At 40.4% G+C, this 19,099-nt stretch overlaps 1 protein-coding gene across 1 annotated transcript in view; it reads right to left on the bottom strand.

The window, feature by feature from the left end:
* Window positions 1-19,099, bottom strand: part of Cdh2 (cadherin 2) — a 216,583-nt gene that overhangs the window by 41,582 nt on the left and 155,902 nt on the right. Inside the window, exons 3-7 of the mRNA XM_076912954.1 lie at window positions 14,722-14,948; window positions 12,905-13,051; window positions 10,946-11,101; window positions 8,631-8,775; window positions 5,378-5,550 (exon numbers count right to left, since the gene is read on the bottom strand). Of these exons, the coding sequence (XP_076769069.1) occupies window positions 5,378-5,550; window positions 8,631-8,775; window positions 10,946-11,101; window positions 12,905-13,051; window positions 14,722-14,948 (848 nt within the window). The remainder of the gene's footprint in view (window positions 1-5,377; window positions 5,551-8,630; window positions 8,776-10,945; window positions 11,102-12,904; window positions 13,052-14,721; window positions 14,949-19,099) is intronic.

Below are 19,099 nucleotides of genomic sequence, written 5' to 3'. Positions count from 1 at the left end.
TGCTAGAGAGAGAGAATTAAGTCACTCCCAGGGATGAGCCCTTTAATTAGTTATTTAATTCAAAATGGTAAACCCTGAAATCATATACACACAAGAAACAGTAATGGACTTAGTTATGATGTGTGTGTGTGTGTGTGTGTATGCAATAACAATAAAAAAAATAGGCCATCAATTTGAGTAGTGAGGTGGGAAGAAGTTAAGGCGTAGAGAGTGGAAAGGGCAGGGGGGAGATGATACATATTTTAATTAATAGATAAATCTTATAGTTGCTCATTCACTTCCATCCTTTCATGGTTACTAAGAAACCTCAGGGGGACATTTGATCAGCTTCCCAACTGAAAAACTACAGAAATTAAAATGTACTATGACTCGGGCTGACAAACAGTTCAGCAGGCAAGCAGCATTGGCTGCTCTTCCAGAGGACCTGGGTTCATACCCACCTGGGTCCCCAGACCCACATGGTGTCTCACAACTGTCGGTAACTCTCGTTGCCACATATTGGACTCCCTCTTCTTGTCTCTGAAGGTACCAGGCATGAATGTGGTATATAGACATGCATGCAGGCAAAACACTCATGCATAGAAAATTAAGTGGCATTTTAAAAATGTTCAATAACTTATAAAATGCCATTTGTGTAGTTATTAATGTTCTATTAATAATGAAAATCCAAATTTTATTTTTAATAATGTTATAAAATATATGGACACGCAGTGTTTTCTAATGTTTATTCTATAAAAATACTTAAAATTATACAAGCACAGTAGATTTGGATTGAACTGAGATGTTGAGATCCAGTGATAATCTTTGAAATTTCCTATTGCTTCAAGGTAGTATTAAAAATCTTTAAGCTTCTAAAGAACATTTTGTTAGGTGTAGTGGTATATTCCTGCCATCCCTGGCCTTGGAAGCTTGAGACAGAATTGTCATGAGTTCCAGACCAATCTGGGCTATAAAATGAATTCAAGGCCAGTCTGGGCTGTAGAGTGAGACCTTGTCTCAACTTTAATTCTTAAATTCAATGTTTGTAAAAATGAAAGTACCCACTTGGTAAATAATATAGTCACTATGTCCAAATGCCATGCTGGAAAATGCTCTTGTTTTTGATAAAGCAGATATGCTAGCTTATGATTTCAGCAAATGAACCATCCAGAGGGCCTTGCTTATTTACTCATTCTTGCCTGGCATTGATGTGTGACGGTTCCAACCTCTGGGAGTACTTACAGCGCTACACAGGATGCAGGATCCGGTGTAGCTCCAAGCTCTTGCCTCACTTCTTGCTCCAGATGATATTAAGATTTTTAAACTTCGCTTATTTCCAATACCACCTCTCACTGACTTGTGTATTTTAGCAGATACCTGTGATCATTTTTTCCTCACACTTTCTGTATTTATATTCAGTGTCATCATGGCTTGTTCAACCTCCATGTCAATTTCTCTGTCTACACCAGAAATTCTCTACCAGGGTGACTGAGTGGGCCCAATGAGAATATCTTTTTCAATGTAACGACTTGGGAAGTATCATTGGCATATAATGGCCTCTGGCTGGGGACTCTGGGAAACATGCACAGGACAGACCCTGCATCAGGAACTAGTTAGAAGTGTCTATAATGTTGGAGTGAGAAACCTTGGCCTTTCTTTTGTTCTGGGCCAGACAAGTGGAACTGTTCAAGGACTTCTGAAATTCCTTGAGGTACAACTGTTTTGGGTCTTTGGGAATGTGCCCTAAAACACATTTCTATCACCATGTCTAACTTCTATGCCTATTCGTACTTCAGTGTGTATTTGCACCCTTCCCTCAACACATCTACACACGTGGGAAGAGCACATAAAACTGTTTTTACAAGGAATTGCAAGCAGTTGTATGAGTGATGGCATCATTATTCCAAACTGGGAAGCAAGAAATTCTGGAGGGTTTAAATGAAAGGATGAAGGAGGCATTGAGGCCACTCCCGTCAAGGGTCTGAGATGCCAAAATAAAGACTTCTGCCTTCCTTCCAGGAGATGTGATGAGCCATTTTACCACCGAGGAGAGTTAGCTCATTTGCAGAGTATGAAGGGGGCTGCAGAGAAGTGAGAACAATAGCAAGTAGGAGACCACAAGCCAGGACCAACAAGAAGCCCAGGGCACAAGTCTAAGAAGTAGTTGGCCTAAGAAACAGCAATCACTGGTCTTTCCTTGCTAGATGTTTTCATCAATATAGAACAAAAATAACGGAGAATGCTTGATCAGAAGAGGAGACTGCCAATTATGCCAGTAGGGGAAAAATGGTTGCAAAAATTTATTGAACTGCACGTTCACGGAATGCTCCACGCACTGTGTTAACCTCTCTTCCTTAAACTGCTACAGTATTCTGACAACCCTCTCGTGAGATCCATGTTACAGATGCGAAGATTGAGGGTTATAGGTTAAAGAAGATCCAACAGCTCACACCAAGCACAACCCCAGATTCAAAGCTGACAGAGAAGCTGTGGGAGGAGGCGGTTTTAATGTGAAGTGCCTCCTATAGGCTCATGTGTTAGATCAACTGGTCCCTGGGAAGACTGTGGGACATTTGAGATGCAGAGGCAATGGGTCACTGGACTAAAGGCTTTCTAGCCTGGATTCACTTCCTATTTCCCCTCTGCTTCCTGGCTGTGGAAGGCCTCCTGCTCTGGTACCATACTTTCTTCACCACCATGAGCTGGAGCATTCCCTTGAACTATGTATGAGCCAAGATGAACCCTCTCTTAATTAAACTGCTTCTTTCAGGTAATTTGCCATAAAAGTGAGACAACTAACAACTACTGGTAATCCTAAGAAGGCAGAGATTAGACATGAGGAGAAAAAAACAGAGCAGGTTAAAGTCAGGAACAGACACTAACAGGTAAAATAGCAAAGAGTCAGGAGTGCATTTTTAAAAATAGCCAAAAACTGATGGGAGTGGGGAGGAGTTGAAGGCTTTAGATTTCAAAACCTTAAGGAACAGACATTTTTAAAACTGTAGATTAAAGAAAAATTAAAAGGTAACTCTGGTAAGTGTTTCAACAGTTAGAGACTCCATCACTGAAAGGTGTCATATGTCCTGAGAGAATGATAGCGAAAATTACTTTCTACAAAAAGGAAACTGTGAATTTTAATAGAAATAAAGAAATTCAAGCCTGCATAAAAAGTCAAAGTAATTTAAGCCCGGCCTCAGGCAGAATTACCATAAACCATCCAAGATAGATGTATTTTTTTTTCTTGGTGAAATGACTTTCAGAAAATGGAAGGCTTTCCATAATTTCCTCTGGTAACTCATTGTTGATTTTTAATAATTCCACTGTCAAGAAGTGATCCCTCATATCGTATCTAACCCATGCTCCCATAGCTTCCCTTCTATTTCTGAATTAGTGTTATCAAGGGTGGTGGATGGTTTCCCCGTGAACTGCAGGATATACTTAACTACAATTAGACCTGACTTCAAGCTTTTATCCTGTAGGCTAAATATAGCCTCTCTGATTTTTAAACATGGTTGGTCTGCGTAAGGAAAACTATCTTTAATTCTTTATGCTTCTTTTTTGCCATGAAACAGCCAGGCTAAACACAAGAGGAATCTCAGGGAGAAACTTTGTGAAGCCCTGAATTCCATATCTCACAGAAACTCTTGTGAGGAAGGAGAAATATTACAGTTGCAACCTGCACTAAATATTCTTGGTATACTTAATCTTACCCTGGAGACAGACTATTAAAAAATACCCCATAATCTCATCCAAAGGATGGTATTCGTATTGAGTTTATGAGTATGTCAGGATTGTGTTTCATGTTACAGCAGAAGAGGTGGAAAGACTCAGACTATGCTCAACTGTCTTTTTCGATTTTCCTTTGTCAAGTATGCGTGGTGTATCCATGGGTGACTGGGCAGAGGCACATCCCTGTGTAGATCAGATGCCAAGTGTCCTGCTCTATCTATCTCTATATTAATCTATTGAAACAGGGTCTCTTTCACAGAACTTGGAGCTAGGCTGGCCACCAGCCAGCCCCAGCGACTCTTCTGGTCTCTGCCCCCACTGAGTGCTGAGTTTATAGACACCTTGCAATGACCTGCTTTTTATGTAGATTTGGGAATTCCAAATCAGCTCACATTTATCTAGCACAGAGAACACATTTATCCCCTGGGCTGTTTCTCCATCCCCTTGAACTTAAGTAAAAACTAAATTCATCTTTGGATTTCTGAACACTTTTCCTGACTGGTTCTGTTACTTGGTCATGATGGTTCTAGAACAATTTTGTATATCTAACTAATTATGATAGCAATGCTGTCTTTAATTCATACACACATTACTGCAGTAGAGAGAACATAAAAAACCAACTTCTCAATTCCCTGTCAATAACCTATATCATGGTGCATATAATGTCTCTGCTTGACATAATCTGAGGTTCTGTTACAGCAAGAGCTGGCTCAGCTGGAAAATTGCAAACTACAATCTCTAGGTGTTGACACTTGAAAAGAATTCACCCAAACAATGATTATCGATGGTCAATGGCCTTGAGCAGCTGCAAGACAACTGCCAGGACACAGAATAGAAAAAGGATGTCAAAGTCTCCTGACAGGTACCGGGAGAACGCACAGCAGGCTGGAGAACAGGAAGGTTCAGTGTCTAGAAAACAGGCTCAAAGGCCCTTTCAGATGGGACCTCATGAGCAAACAACACCAGCACTCAGCTCTACACATCCACCTGGAACCACACCAAACATGCACATCTCTTACACGGTTAGACTACATGGTGGTGCTTAATGTTATCAATGTTGCCGTTTCAACACAATAGTATTCCAGAAATGTGACTCTCAATATCACCAGCTTTAAATGCTCAACAGTAGAATTAACACAGCACCAGCCTTCCAACTTGGAAAGTAACTTCTCTTAGAGTTCAGAAACAAGCTCTAAATAAAAATGATAATTTCCTTGCCAATACCCATCATGGAATTCACAGAAGCCCCAAAGACTCAATCACATATACATTATTTGTAGTCTCTTAAAAATGCATTTGGATACATATTACTTGACTACGATGTCTAACTTAGTTGCCCACGAAAACCACTGACTATGAAAAAATAAGATTCTTAAAAATGTTAAAATTACAAACAAGAGAATATTGGCTTAACTTAGTCAAATATCACAAAGGGTAACATTAATTAATACCACACACACACACACACACACACACACACACACAGAGAGAGAGAGAGAGAGAGAGAGAGAGAGAGAGAGAGAGAGAGAGAGAGAGAATTTACAACATTAAGTTCTCTGAAAACTCCCACTGCTGACTAGAATGGAAATTAGCACGACTGAAAGTTTAAATCCTCACTGCTTGACTCTAAGACCACATGCTCCTTCAGTACAGTTTCAGGTCTGCTTACCTCTCGATCCAGACCAGCTGCCACAGTGATGATGTCTCCAGTCTCGTTGTTGATTGTAAACATATTGGGTGAAGGGGTGCTGGGTGCCTGGGACAGGATCCTGTACCTCAGCATCCCGTTCAGGGCATTTGGGTCATCCGCATCAATGGCAGTGACCGTCATCACATATGTCCCTAGAGAGTGAATAGAGAAGTCAGATGATCCTCTGTCACTTTGGGGTCCCTAAAATCAGGCATCCTTAAGATGTTAGCAAGTGGCATTTTCACTTTTTCATAACAAACAATTTTATGTCCTTCATACAAATGTATCTGTAAAATGCTCAACCATGGCAGTGCAGAGGTCAGTCAGTGAAATGTTTGCCATGCCAGTTATAGAAGGTGCATGCTTGTAATCCCAGTGCTGTAGAGATGGACACAGGAAGATTCCTGGGGATCACTGCCCAGCCAAGCCAGCCTAGCGTAACCAGTGCCAATGAAAGAACCTGTCTGAAAAATTAATACAAGCTGTTCTTAAAGAGTGATCCACACTGGCCTTCACGTGCATGTGCACACCCTTAAGCCCACACATCAATACAGTAAACATAACTGAAATGTACAAAGAAATTAAAAAATATACATATTTATACACTCAACTCTTCCCACAACTAGAAAATCTATGATCCCCAAATGGTTCAATGGCCAACTTTAAATGCAAAAGACAAGAAACTCAGATGCTACTGGAAACATTTTATAACTACCCAGTCCTTCTCTGGTTCCACAGTAGCATTCCATGTAAGAGTGGTTCTCCCCAGTGCCCAAGTCAGTTTCTGACAGTGGGCTGTGTGGAGGGCAGGGCCCATTCCATTGCCCTGGGTCAGAAGGAAACATGCTAGGCAGAACTGCTCTGCCACATTGGGCAGGAGACTTGACACTGTGCATCATTACTGCCTTGAAGATGAAAAGGATACTGTCCCTGGCCTGGAGATTTCAACCCACAGAGTATTTTAGAAACTAAATCTGGAAAGCAGTCAGCCCATGGAGATGCTAGGAAGCACAGTCACTGTTTAGACTACTTTTTTTTGGTAAGATCTATTTAGAACTGAATCAGAAAATGTACTGTCTCTGTCTTCTAAGAAACCCAGAGCTTGGGTTTACTTTAGAAATGGAGGAAGGACCCACTTGCCCTACACAGCAGAATTGGCTGTCTTAGTTGTACTATTCAAATGTCTTTTCAGAACTTGTCCCTTTCAGCAGGATATTTCAGCTGATTAAGCAGCGTCTCCACCATTACTCATCTTGGAAACTTTATATCATAGATGATAGCTCATTGGAGTTCCATTTCTCTCTCTCTCCTATTGGATCTGATGCTCCCGCAGGGCAGAGGAGAGCACACTCCTAAGCTGACACTGCAGCATGAACCGATTGTTCAAACACAAGGTCTGATTTCAGAAAGTGGAGTCAAAACGCTTATGGCACAGTTTTAAGAGGCATGTCCTATTCCAGCCCTGCCCACCAGAGTGCTGCCAAAGCACAGGAAGTACAGCCTGGAGACAGCTTTCTTCACAGTGGCCACTCAGAGGCTTCCATTCATAAGATAAACAACTGGAAACTCATGGTCAGATATACAGTAAATACAGCCTGAATGGCTTATTTCAATAAAGCCTGTGAGGCAGTGTATTATGTAAAGTTTGAAACAACAAAACACAAAGGAAATTGATACTTAGTTGCAAAATGTCTGTAGTCAAAATGCCCAAAATTTAGACTGTAGGATATTTACATGAGATACATTCTATTCTCTCTCTCTCTCTCTCTCTCTCTCTCTCTCTCTCTCTCTCTCTCTCTCTCTGTGTGTGTGTGTGTGTGTGTGTGTGTGTGTAACAGTATGCATGTGAAGATCAGAAGACAGTTTGTAGGAGTCAGCTTTCTCTTTCTACCAAATGATTCCCAAGGCTTAAACTCAGGACCTTCAGGCTTGGTAGCAAGTGCCTAAAACTGCCAAGCCATCTCCTGAGCCCATACAAAATCCATTTTAGTAAACACCTATTTCATTTTACTATATTTTAAAATGTGTAAGACTGGAGGTCATCTTTTCTGACAATATGTCTGACGGAGCCACAGCAGACAGAGCCCCCACATTCCTCTCTTTTTCTATGAAGATTCACGGGGACCTGGAGTTTAAGGCACAGTTGCTTCTTCCCACAGATTAGCTGACACATTTAGAGAGCTATAGATATTGATGGAGAGGTTCAAGGTCCTATGGAGTGCAGTTTTAAAGATTGATATTTTACGAAACAGAATAATTGAATATCTCAAAACATCAAATCCAACCAGCTGGCCAAACATTTACTTTTTCATGTCCTTACTGACTGAGTGCCTCGTCTGCTAGGTTTTCAGATTAAATAGGCCTCCCTGGCCTGGCTATTCTGTGACTGGAATGTTTTTAGTACAAGAGTCTGAAATGCCAGTCAAACACCACTTCACAAAGGCAAGAGGCTTTTTGCAAGTGCTGCCTCAAGGCCAGGCCACTTTCCTTATTCGAGCTGAAAGAGGGTTGTGGAGGACGTGGCAGGGGCACTCTGGAAGTAAATACCCAGTGTGTCACAGCTGTTACCAGCTCTGCCATGCTTGTGGCCTCACTGCCTGGTAACAGGAACACCAAGTAGCTTTGAGGCTTAGTGTTGGATTTTGCTCTTTCTCTGTCTTCTGTAAGGGAGTCTGTAGTCTGTACATTGAAAGCCTCTCTTACATGTCAGCTACAAAGCAAAGGAAGGCTACTATACATTCCATAGTCTCTTGATTTTTCAAACAAGGTGAAAATCATGTGGATGCAAAGATGTTTTGTTGTTTTCAGTCTTCAGTTTTTTCCTAAGTTGCTTCCATTCACTCCAAAGGCATAATGAATGCCAGATATATTAAAAGGCATACAGGAATTTTCCTTCTTGTTATGCCATATAGGATTTTTCTTTTTCTTACTGCTATGACAATGTCAGTTAAAAACTTTTTTTTTTCCTGAGGACGTATATTTGGTAGCCCAAATTGGCCTTGAACTCAATATGTAGCTGAGGATAACCCTGAATTTCTGATCCTACTGTTTCTACCTCCGACCACATGGATTGTAGGTGTGGGTCACCATGCCCAGTTCCACTTCTGATGCAGTAGTATAGATCAAACCCAGGACCATGTGTCTGCTAGGCAATCATTCCACCAACCAGGCTTCTTCAAAACTCTCATGCAACATTTCTTCCAGTCATGAGCACACTATTGTTCTAACTTACCAGGCTTTGATCCTTCTGGAACAGACCCATTCCAAACCTGGTGCAGAAACTCAGGTCTGTTATCATTCATATCGATTACATTGATGACGATGTCGATGGGGTTCTCCACCTGATTGCCATTGATGTCCACCGCATGTGCTCTCAACTGCAGAAGCAACCAGAGGGCAGAGGCTCTTAATTGTCTGTCACATGTGGTCATGAGGCTTCCACAGTAGCAAGAGCATTCCAAGGACAGCCATGCAAAAGATGCTACAGTTCCCCTCCCAAGATGGAGGTAGCCCAGCTCCGAGGGGAGACCTAGTAGCCAAAAGTCACCTTTCCTTTAGGCAAGGCCTACTGCTTAGTGCACAGCTTTGCACTGATTTGATCCACATCCAGAGCACCAGAGGATGGAGAAACTGAGCTCTCTGATTGCCGAATTGTTCTTGGTGGACACAGCCCTAGTCCAGAGCCAACTGTGTCCAGATCTAAATATCCTTTTGTTAAATACAGTAGTGTCAGTAGATGCTCATAAAGAGAACAGGAAATGATTTGGAAAATTACAGGTACGCGGGCAGTTTACACAGAAAATTTTAAATTTTAAGGCTTTTCAGAGACATGAAGAATGTATGCCTATTTAAGGCATTCCTCACTATAGCCTTAGGGGACAGTATCAGGGGTCACCTTTGAGAAATTGTATGTTGTTTTTCTCCATATACACGTACAGTCACTAATCTATTCGGGCCTGAATGTCTTTCTAATGTTTTCTCCCAGGCAAACATCTATTGAATCACTTTCAAAGATTATGCAATATTCCACTGCACTGTTTCTTTTTAACTGGAATACTTTCACAGTATTCTACAGTTCCCTTGCAAAATCTGATGCTGTTGGTTACTTAAGAGTATGTTCTTATCCAGTTAGAGTCACATCAACATATCTTTTTGATTTCTAGGTTACTAAACACATAACACAATGTAAATTTTATTACTGCTTTTCAATCCTTTTTAAAGACATTTTCCTCCTGATTAATTTAACACAATATATTCCATTAACAAATTTTTAATACTGAAATTTAATTATAGTTTTGCGAAATAATGAATCTTAATGACTCTAAATACTTGCAATTCTGTAATTAATTCCATTTTCCTGGTGTTGCTTTGAATGCATACATAGCAAGCATTTAAAGAACAATTTGCTCTCGTCTCTGATGAATATGTTTATTTTCTGAATTTCAACTTCAGGATCTTAGATGGAGAAAAGTCAAAGAAAAACACACTGGTGTGTTTATGACCATCAATAGAAACTGCTCTAACTAGAGTGTTATGTGCTACCTCAATCCAGTTTCCTTCATGAATTTCAAAATGATGGACTTGTAAATCAATCAGGTAATGAGTGGATTCTGAGTTACACAACTGAAAACATATCCAACTATTCATACACTTGTCTCTTCAATTCTAGGGGATCTACTAATAGTTGTAAGACACCAGGATTTCTAAAGGTTTGTGCAGGTGCAGGACTTTAAAAGTTGTTGCTGAGCAAAGTAAGAGTCTGGAGCCATCATGCCTAGGAACGGTTCCCTGGCACTGATGATGCACTACAGAAGGAACCAATGTGATCCATGGGATTGGGCTCACAGGCTGGGTCAAGACCCTCCCTCCTTTTACTGAAATCCTTCGATGGAGGTTAAATATTGACATATGAAAGGCAAACCTGAGAACAAGAGTGCTTAGGTTAGGGAAGGCCTTGATCAATATACCTGCAAAGCAGTAATTTACGTCATATATATTCTGAAAGGAATCGTAGAATGCACAAATCAAGTAACTGATGTCCCTGAACAAACAATAAAAGGGAGTAAATATGGAAAGACTAGGCTAGGTCAGCCATATCGAAACAAGTCTTTATAACAGAAAGAAAAAAAAGAGCCACTCTAAAAGGAGTAAAATACAAACGAGCTTGTGATTATAACACTACACCCTCCTCAAACTGCTGTGGTCTGGATATGTACAATTGCTGCTCTGATCCTGTCTGATCCTGGTCTGATGAGACCAGGTCCCGTGGGTTCCCTCAGCCACACATCTGACAGCAAGTACTGGCATGTCAACAGTGATGATGTTGCAAGCCTTTTCCCTTTGTTCTTGTTATTTTAGCATTGCTTGTTTTATAGCATGCACCAATTCTATAAACATGTGCTTATTAAAGGAAGCAAAAAGCCTACAGATACATTTCTGGTGTTAAACCTCTGTATTATAGTCATGAGAGTAACTCAAGGCGGTGGCTGACTATACATACACACATGTCAAGGAATGTGAACACAGACTCAGCAGAAGGATGCTTACGTGAAACCGGGCTATCAACTCTCGGTCCAGAGGCTTTGTGACTGACAGCTGTCCTGAGATGGGGTTGATGATGAAGATGCCTGTTGGCGGCTGGTCAGCTCCTGGCCCAGTGACACTGTACCTCAGGGACAGGTTTTTATCTCTATCAGACCTGATCTGAGGATGAAGAAAACAATTATATAAGCAGAAAACATGGGCAGAGTTATTTGGGGGCATGCCACACTTCCAAACCTTGCTTCATCCCTCCCAGAACATCATTGACATCTTCTAAAGCATCCCTTCCTCTTCTTTCTTCTTTCCTTCCTCCTACCTCTCTTCCTCCTCTTCTCTGGTGTGTGTGTGTGTGTTGTATGTGTGTCATGTCTGTGTGTGCATGTGGGTGTCTTCTGCAGTTGCTTTCCACCTTGTTTTTTGAGACAGGGTCTCTCTGTGCAGCTGGAGTTCCCTGATTCATGTGGCAGGCTAGCCAGCATGCCCCAGGGTTTCTTCTTTCTGAGTCCCCAGCACTGAGGTCTCTGCTGAGAATTTGACCTTGGGTCTGCATGCTGTGTGGGAAGCAGTCTATGACTGAGCCATCTCCCAAGCCTACTCTTTGACTCTTGATGATGGATTTAAGAAGAGACATTACCTAACCCTAAAGGAACACTAGCTGTGTGTCATGCGAAATGTCAAAATTTAGCATTGTCTACTTAAAACAAAATTTCCATAGTAAAATATTTACAGTACAGTAACAAGTATCTAATTTAATACAAAACATGGTGTCTTCATACATCAGACATGGTAAGAAGTAATAATTATCTAACCACAGCTTGAAATAACCTTATATAGGACTCTGTGGTTGGGGACAGACCTGCACATTGGATGTCTTTGCTTCCATTGTACTGATTCAGTGCAAGCAAAGCTTCCTACATGGTTTTCAAGTGGTAATGAAGGCTACAGTTCTCTTTCCTAACAAAGCATCAAAGAGAGTTTCTTTGGGTCTATTTTATACTCCAAACAAAAGGAAAGCATGTCAGAGCAGAGCAGGTTATAGAGATGGAAAACAGAAAAAAGGCAGAGACAGAGAAAGGGCAGATTGGGCAGTAATAAATACAGATCTTTATGCACTAGGTAAATGAAATTAATCTGCCCATTTGATCTAGAGATATTTCTTAACATAGGGCAAAATTGTGTTTTTCAGTCATATTTCACGAGAGTTGATAAAAAGCACCTCTATCTGGTGTTATGTGCATTGTTAAATTGAATTATAATGGACATTAGGATAAAATATACAACACAAATAAATGACTTCTTTAAAAGGCTCAAATGTATGTGCTGGAGTACTTAAATAATCATAGAAACATTTGCATTTTAATAAATGAGAATATGATGATTCCATAATATTGTACTTTTAAATAAATGCTACCCTGTAGATTTCGCTTATTTTTCCCATGCTGGATGGTTGGATGGTATGCAGTGTAAGTTACTGCAAAATTCTCTCTTCTCAGATTTGAAAGGCTCCAGTTTTGCACTGCCCTGGGGACTCTGTTAATGGTATCAGAGGTCATTTTTCCTCTTAAAAAAAGACTCTCAAGTGCACTTGTGCTGGCAGGTTTAGCAATGATTGCCCTTTATTCTTTTCCTTCTGTCCCAAACTATCTTTAGAGTGCAGAGATCAACATGGAAAGTCCTGGTTATGACTAGCATTTGAATAGTGAGAGGCGGAAGGGGAGGGATGGGATGGTGTTATGGCTCATGAATTCACAAAAGACCTATCATTGAGTGTCCTGGACCTAGGAGAGCTATGTGTATAAATAATCCAAGAGATGACAAAGGAAAGGCTTCTTACTACACAGGAGAAATTCCACTCACACAAATTCAACTGTATGTCATAAACTACTTAAAAACAAACAAAAAAATAAGCAAAACAATTTCTAACGTTGCCTTGCCATGAAAATAATTACAATGACAGCCTCTTACTCTGACAAGCTCTTGAGGAAAGGGTCCTCTGGAGTTTTCTGGCAAGTTGATTGGCGGGATGACCCAGTCTCGCTTCTGCCTTTGTAGAGTTCCACTGTGCTTGGCGAGTTGTCTAGGGAATACTATTTCTTCAATTTCATGTGGTTCCTTTGCATTAAAATACAAGAAGACATTCCTGAGGACTAGGGAGAGCACTCTCTAAGATCACATCAATATTAATGGATACCTATGTGTGGAAGAACCACAGTACATTATGAACAAAAAGAATAACTCCAGAAGCCCTTTCCCTGGCCCCTAGTTCAGTAACAGCAAAGTGCCATGAACTATTTGGGTTGCACTATCCACTAGAAATTGAATTAGAAACAATTTATTATATAGTCCAGTTGAGTAAACTTCTTGCAGTTTCTATAAACCATCCTAGAGAGTAGTTAATATTAAACCAAGTTTAATAGCACCCTTTTATATATTTCTCATTAGTTTAGACCACAGTTCAGGTAATGTGCCTACTGTACATTAAATTCAGATCTTGATGTGGTGAGATATAATTTGAATTCCAAGAGAAGTTTAATACATACCGCTAAAGAATGTCTCAAATATTTATGACCCTATTAAATCCCACAGAATTAATGCTGTAATTATTCTAAACCTATGTCAGCTGTGATGGATGCAGTAAATGACCCACTTTGCACACGAGGCATTAATCTCTGCTATGTGTCAACATTTTCTTCTGTTTCTCTCGATGTCTGTGGACATTTTAGCCATTAGGCCGTGCTGTCTCTGTGCAAACATCCTGGACAGTTTGCTGGAACACGGAGAACCACCAACAACAGACACATCTTTTCACCCCATTAGGTTCCAGTCTCCCTCTCTGTATATCACTCAAATGGTCTGAAGCCTTTCAGCAGTTAATGGCTTAATACATTGTATTCTACATGATTTGAAACCTCAACACCAGCATAAGAGAAAAGCAATGCATTTTTAGTATATCCATTCATATTGAGTATGTATATGCATATCACATTTACAATTAAGTATCATGATGGCCTCTGTTGTTATCTGTGACTGTAGTATTCAAAACATAATGGTTAGAGTTCAAAGTCATGGTCTTCAAAGTATACATGGGTGTGTCCCTGGATCTTAGTTTGAATAAACTCAAAGAACCTGGTATTTATTAACAACATAGGATTTGTGAAGTCGTGGCTCTATTTCATTTTAAAATTTTATGTAGATATTTTCACAAAATAAGTGCTCAATAAACATTTGCTGACTTGGATAGGTCTCTGTTGGAAACACACCTCGTTTGTCTCACCCTGGCTCACAACAGCCTTCATGAGAGGGAGTGTATCACTCCTCAACATCAGTGGCAGATGAATATTTCATGCTACCCAATTTGCTCTTGAAAAAAATAGGACAAAGCTCAACCTTTGTTGCCAGAAACACTTTACTGTCCCCACTGTAGATCTGCACCTCCCACCTAATAAATCTGACTGATGACATCTTCCAAAGATGTGTTTATTTTGTGGTTCCACTTAACAGCTTGTAAAGCATCTCAGAAATGTAACAGAAACTACTTCTAATTTGAATTAAATCATAAATCACAAAATATAAACAAACCTCTCAAAGGCAATTCTGGTTGCTTGAAATATACTTAGCCTATTATGTTAGAGATACAACCAAGTACCGCTAAAGACACTGAAGTTGGTAACAGTGGGAGCCCCGGCCCTCCATTTACAAGGTAATAATTAAACCCATATTCCGTTAGAATCATAAATCTAGTTGTTAAACATAAGTTCCAAAACTGGATCTGGGTGCCATACCTTCATAGGCTCCTCAGTCAGGGTTGGCTCCAGACTCAGGTTTACAGCTACCTGCCACTTTTCTTGGGTTTCTTTGTCTTGGGCATATATCAGGAACTTTGCCTGCTCTGCAGAGAGAGGGAAGCTTCTCACAGCATACACTGTGCCGTCCTCATCCACCTTGAAATCTGCTGGTTCGCTGCTTTCATACTGAACTTTTCTTTTTCTATTGCAGTTGCTGAATTTCACTGAAAAAGAGTACAAGTGCCTGGTTACTCCAACAAGGTGAGCATAGTTCACGCTGTAACATGTACTTAGCTTGGTTAAATTATAAAACACAGCAGTGTGAAATCGGAGACTGTTTTCACACCCTGTGTGTGCACAAGTTCCTGTGCATGTGTGTGACTGGCCCAAGTGCCCACAGATGTGAAGACCTCAGCTCACATGCCATTCTTCAGGAGCCAGCCATCCCCAGGGATCTGCCTGCCTCTGCATCCTTGGGCCTAATATAAGAAGTATACATTATAATTCCCAGCATTCCTACATGGAGGATCACACTTGGGTCCTCCTACTTTCATGGGAAGCACTTCACTAGCTGAGCCATCTCTAAGACATTAGGATGCTTATCTTCATACTATAGTCCAAGGTGAGTTCTCTCTAACTTCAGGTTATTCATATGAAGAAGATTATACCCCAACCTCACCCAAGAGCAGGGTGGTTAAAGAAAAGAGTTACATTTACACTGAAGTAGTGAATAGGTACAGGCCTTTTTACCCCTTGTCTTTTATAAACATGGAGTGCAACTGTGGCCAGAGAATGCACATTTTGCTAAGGATTTCATAATGTGTGCAGGAGGGTGTGCCTAGGGTTGCTGCAAGGAAAATAGCAGGCCACTTACATGGCAGAGACTTGAGCATCCTTGGACTTGAATGTACTGGACCAAATTCCCCTCAGAGAAGAAGGCATGGCTGAACCAAGGTCAAGGTGTTGCCTTACACTAGGCCCCCAGGTATTCCTGATTTCAATGTTGTCCCTTGTGCAGGCATTGCTTCCTGTCCCCTCTAAGCTCCCATCTTCCCTCCGTTGCTGATCTTCCTCACACACCAAGCAGAGTTCTACCAACAGTTTCACAGAGGAACCTTGCACTCAACTGGCACTGAAGCCTGTGCTTCTCAGTTTTTGTTATCCTGCACCCTTCCTGACATAGGACCTTAGATAAACACTTGAAGAAAGGAACTTCTGAGAATTGTTATTAACACACATAATGTGCCCTAAAATCCTGGAAACTTAGAGTGAAAAGCAAAAGAAAAAAAAAAATAAGAAAAAAAAAAAAAAAAACCAAAACCCTGATTATTTCTGTTCCTCAGGGTAATTAACTTTTGAGTTCTTAATGTAAATTCTCAAAAACAAAATAAATATGCATCTATAAAGATTTAAATGAAAAATAAGGAGGGTCTTAACGATTTCAGTGGGTTATTCATACCACTAATAATTGGGTTGACTTGAAAATGGGGCCGGGGGTGGGTGGGGGGAAGTCAGCATTGCAGTGCCAATTGGCCTGTGTCTCAGATACTGAAAGTTAGATTCCATATTTACAATGAGAACTGGGCATGCTCAGGACAGCCTCTGCGGAAGATCACTTCCTTTGCAGTCCACTTTCCATCTTTCTGAAGAAACACTGCATGGGGATGGCAAGGGAAGTCATCACAAATAAAGTGGTTTCCATTTCCCAGAGAACTAATGCTGCAGTCTGCTCTTGACTATATGTGACACACCTGGCAAGTGACAGATATGCCCATAGTACAAAGTGCACTCACAGGTAACTTCCATGTTTCCTAAGGGCACGAAGAAAAACTTCTCTTCCTTATTCATATTTGGGTTTTAGACACAGAGCCTCCTAAAGCTCAGGCTACCTGCAACTGAATTTTGTAGCAGATAGTGTGACCCTGAACTCTCAATCTTCTGGCTCTACTGGAAGGAGCACTGGAACCCAGTTTAAGAAGTCCTCTGTCTCACACACCAACTGAAAATGGTCCTCCCAGTTCCATTCACATCAATTCACCGCGACAAGTAAGGACTACAGCCAAGGTCCACACTCACTCATTTCCCTTCCTAGATGTAATAAAATACTTTAACTACTGAACATATATTTTTTTACATACTGCCATATATATCATCCTTCAAATTTCAGTCATTAAAAGTAAAAATAAGAGTTGGGTCTGCAACTAAATCATGTTAAAATATAACATTGATCTTTGGACTATAAATATTCCCAAATAGACTTAGGTACCACAGTCTTACATTTGATTAAAGTACTTTTCTGGAGAATAAAGGCATTTTTCTTCTTTTATTTTTTGTAAGTTCAAGACAACAAATGAAAAACTAAAATTATTTTTTTGGTTGCCGAGAAGTCAAGATGTTAGAATTATGTTATCTTTTAATTAACAGAAGTAACTTTTTTGATATCACAAAAAGGAATTCATGATTTCAGTTTGCTCAGAAATATCTAGTCTCCTCTGCATTTTCTACTACATTTCGGCAGAGAATCATGCATCTTCCCATCAAGCCACAGCTGGATCGCTGCCCCTGTGCTGGGCGTAGTCTTTCTCAGTTGCAGTTACCCAGCACTAAGCCTGTATGTCTTTATCCCTTCATATGTCACCTGTGTCACAAGCCATACATGCATCATGCCCATTTATAATGCTCCCCTAACTTTTTAAAATATTATTCCTTTTGCTTTGAAATCATATGTATGTGTATATGTGTGTGTTCACTCTGAATTTTTAATGCAAATTTTTATAAACAATTCATTAACACTGTGCCCATTATAACAATCATTCTAATAAATACTCTTTATTTCTTAATGGTGTTCCGTGACTATGCCGTCTCTCCTTAAAAAGACAGTAAATTTTTAGTTTTTTTGATTGGGGTTTTGATTTTTTATTTTCTACGACAACTAAATGTGATGAGAATAATTTAAGTAAGTACTTATAAATATCTATGAACACATTACCACATTAAAAAAAGAAGATGACAAAAAGAAAAAAAATGGACTGGCATCATAAAGAATCTCTATACAAGGTCCTGCTATATCAAAACCCCACAACAAAAGCCAACAACCAGTGCACAAACCCAAGACCTTTCAAAGAACCTGTAGTAAGTATTCATATTTAAGTTGGTGGCAGTAGTAATTTAAACTAATTATTTGTTGCCATTGAAGCATTGTGAAGTAGAGTTAAATTAGGTTAGAGGGGCTCACAAACTTGTCATGCAAGCACGAGGGCCTGAGTCTGGATCTTGGGTGCAAACACAAAATGCTGGGTGCAGAAGCCCATGTCTACCATCCTAGTACCATGGAGGTAGAGAGAGAAGAATCCCTGAAACTCACTGGTCAGCAGCCAAACCAACTGCAACTGTGAGCTCCAACCTCAGTAGAGATCCTCAGAAGTGACTGAAGGAGAAATCTGATACCAACCTCTGGCCTCCACATGAGTGAGAATGAAACCAAAACTACATGAACACGGACCCTCATACATCACGTATAGTTTGACCTTAACAGTGAACTTGTGACATGAGACTCACTGTTCCTGCTCTACAGATGGGCAAGAGAGCGTCCTTGTCACGTGTCTATAACTCTATTTGTTTCCCATAAAAGGTCTAACAGAATCTCATGAGTTAAGCCACCAGAACCTAAAGCTTTAATAAACAATACAATTAGATGACAAAGAAGCCCAGTGAAACTGGTGAAGAAAATAATGGCAAATTTAGAGCACCCATGGCAAACAAGATATTAAAACGTATCTCTTTTTTCTTTATTCTTCACTCATACATTATAATACCCTACTCCTCCCTCTTCCACTCCTCTCAGTCTCCCCCAGATCCACTGAGGAAGGATTGTAGGAACCAAAGGGACCCAGGACACCAAGTGAACTCGACCCACAGAATCAAGTAAGCAGGACTCATGGGGACTCATAAATTAAGATGTAAATAACTCAGGATATTGCCCCAAGGTCCTACAGAGTCAGAGCTGGAGCAGAAAGGTGTGAGTGAGTAGGCTGGCTTGGGGAATCCACAGTCTTGACTGTGGGAGCCCACTTTAGTAATCTGGCATTCCAATACTTAGTTGGATTCTGATGCCAACATGTTTCCAATCAGAAAGAAGACCTTTGAAATAGAATGCATTTGTAAGGAAGAAAATTGTGTCTATCCTCTGAGTGAGAAGAGATTGGTCTTCAAGAACTGATCCTGGAATAAATGATTTGGCACAGGTTGGGTGAGAAAGGCCAGTAATTTAAGGTGAGCCAGTTGTTCTAGTCCCTGCCTCTAACATGTAGCTCTTGTGAATCAGCTTAGTAGATGTTATTATTAGAAACATATGCTAAGTCTCATTTAGTCTAAT

This window comes from Arvicanthis niloticus, chromosome 14 (assembly GCF_011762505.2).
Source record: "Arvicanthis niloticus isolate mArvNil1 chromosome 14, mArvNil1.pat.X, whole genome shotgun sequence".
Taxonomy (NCBI): domain Eukaryota; kingdom Metazoa; phylum Chordata; class Mammalia; order Rodentia; family Muridae; genus Arvicanthis; species Arvicanthis niloticus.
The sequence above is the reverse complement of the archived record's forward strand: the minus strand, read 5'-3'. Positions and strand labels throughout refer to the sequence as shown.